Genomic DNA, 1,727 nt, shown 5'->3' on the forward strand with positions numbered 1-1,727 from the left:
CATCCCGTGGGGCAACAGGGTGTCTGGGGGGGGCAGAACAGGTTGCCCCATGGGGCAACACAGCATCCCGTGGGGCAATGGGGCATCCCGTGGGGCAAAGGGGCAACCCGTGGGGCAACGAGGTGTCCGGGGGGGGAGAACAGGGTGCCCCATGGGGCAACAGGGCACCCCGTGGGGCAACAGAGCATCCTGTGGGGCAACGGGGCACCCCGTGGGGCAACAGAGCATCCCATGGGGCAACGGGGCACCCCGTGGGGCAATGGGGCATCCGATGAGGCAACAGAGCATCCCGTGGGGCAACAGAGCACCCCGTGGGGCAACAGAGCACCCTGTGGGGCAACGTGGTGTCTGAGGGGGTGAACAGGGCACCCCATGGGTCAGTAGAACAATTCATGGGGCAACAGAGCATCCCGTGGGGCAGCAGGGTGCCCGGGGGGGTCAACAGGACACCCCATTGGGCTACAGGGCACCCCACAGGGCCTTAAAGCACCCCATGGGTCAGTAGAACATTCACTTGGGCAACAGGGTGTCTGAGGGGGCAACAAGGCACCCCATGAGGCGGTAGAACAGTTCGTGGGGCAACAGGGTGGCCAAGGGGTCAACAGGGCACACCATGGGTCAGCAGAACATTCAGTTGGGCAACAGGGTGTCTAAGTGGGCAACAGGGCACCCCACATGGAAACAGAGCACCCAACGGGGCAACCAGGTGCTCCCCACCTCGCGTGACAGACCTGTCCCCGCAGGCTCGTCGCGAGGAGGATGGCGGCGGAAGGCGGCCGGGTGCAGATCTCCTTCCCCCAGCACGCGGCAGCGCTGCTGGACTCCCTCAACCGCCTGCGGCTGGAGGGGAAGTTCTGCGACGTGGCCGTCCACGTGGGCGGTCGGATTTTCCCGGCCCACAAGAGCGTCCTGGCCGCCGCGTCCCCATTCTTCCACGATAAGCTGCTGCTGCAGGATGGGGGGCGCCTGCTGCTGCCCCCCGCCATCGACCCCGACGCCTTCGAGGGGCTCCTGCACCTCATCTACTCGGGGCGCTTGACGTTGCTGTTGGAGGCCCTGCCTGGTCATCTCTTGGTAGCCAGCGGTCTCCAGATGTGGCACGTGGTGGATCAGTGCTCGGAGATCCTGAGGGAGTTGGAAGGTGGGGCATGTCGGTGGGCTGGGCGGGGCAGCGAGGTGACATCATCGTCATCGTCAAGTGGCCGCAGCAGTGAGGCTTCATCATCATGGACCACCCGTGGTGATGGGTCTTCATGTACCACCCATGGTGGAGATGGAGCATCATCGTGGACCACCCGCGGTGGAGATGGGTCGTCATGTCCCACCCGCAGTGTTGACGGAGCGTCATCGTGGCCCATCCGTGGTGGCGACGGGTCATCATTGTCCTCATGGACCACGCGTGGTGGCGATGGCTCATCATGTCCCACCCGCAGTGGTGATGGAACATCCTTGTGGTCCACCCGTGGTGGTGATGGATCTTCGTCATCATCGTGGCCCATACGTGGTGGCGACGGCTTTTCGTGGGCCACTCACAGCGGCGATGCGGCGCCGCCGTCTTTCACCAAGGAGGGGGATGAGGATGTCCTCAAAATCCACGTGGCTGCTGACGTGGCACCAGTGGCAACGTCATCCCTGAGCTCCCTCTTGAAGGATGCCGGTGAGGAGGTCCTCAAGATCTGCGTGGAGCAGGAAGAGGAGGAAGAAGAGGAGGAGGAAGAGAGTGGCCA

General features: G+C 64.0%; 1 protein-coding gene across 1 annotated transcript in view; it reads left to right on the forward strand.

The window, feature by feature from the left end:
• Positions 1–759: 759 nt before the first annotated feature.
• Positions 760–1,727, forward strand: part of ZBTB9 (zinc finger and BTB domain containing 9) — a gene marked incomplete at its 3' end in the record, with an annotated part of 1,996 nt that continues 1,028 nt past the window's right edge. The window contains exon 1 of the mRNA XM_010290588.1: positions 760–1,720. Within this exon, the coding sequence (XP_010288890.1) occupies positions 760–1,720 (961 nt within the window). The remainder of the gene's footprint in view (positions 1,721–1,727) is intronic.

Source organism: Phaethon lepturus, unplaced genomic scaffold (assembly GCF_000687285.1).
Source record: "Phaethon lepturus isolate BGI_N335 unplaced genomic scaffold, ASM68728v1 scaffold43257, whole genome shotgun sequence".
Lineage (NCBI taxonomy): Eukaryota > Metazoa > Chordata > Aves > Phaethontiformes > Phaethontidae > Phaethon > Phaethon lepturus.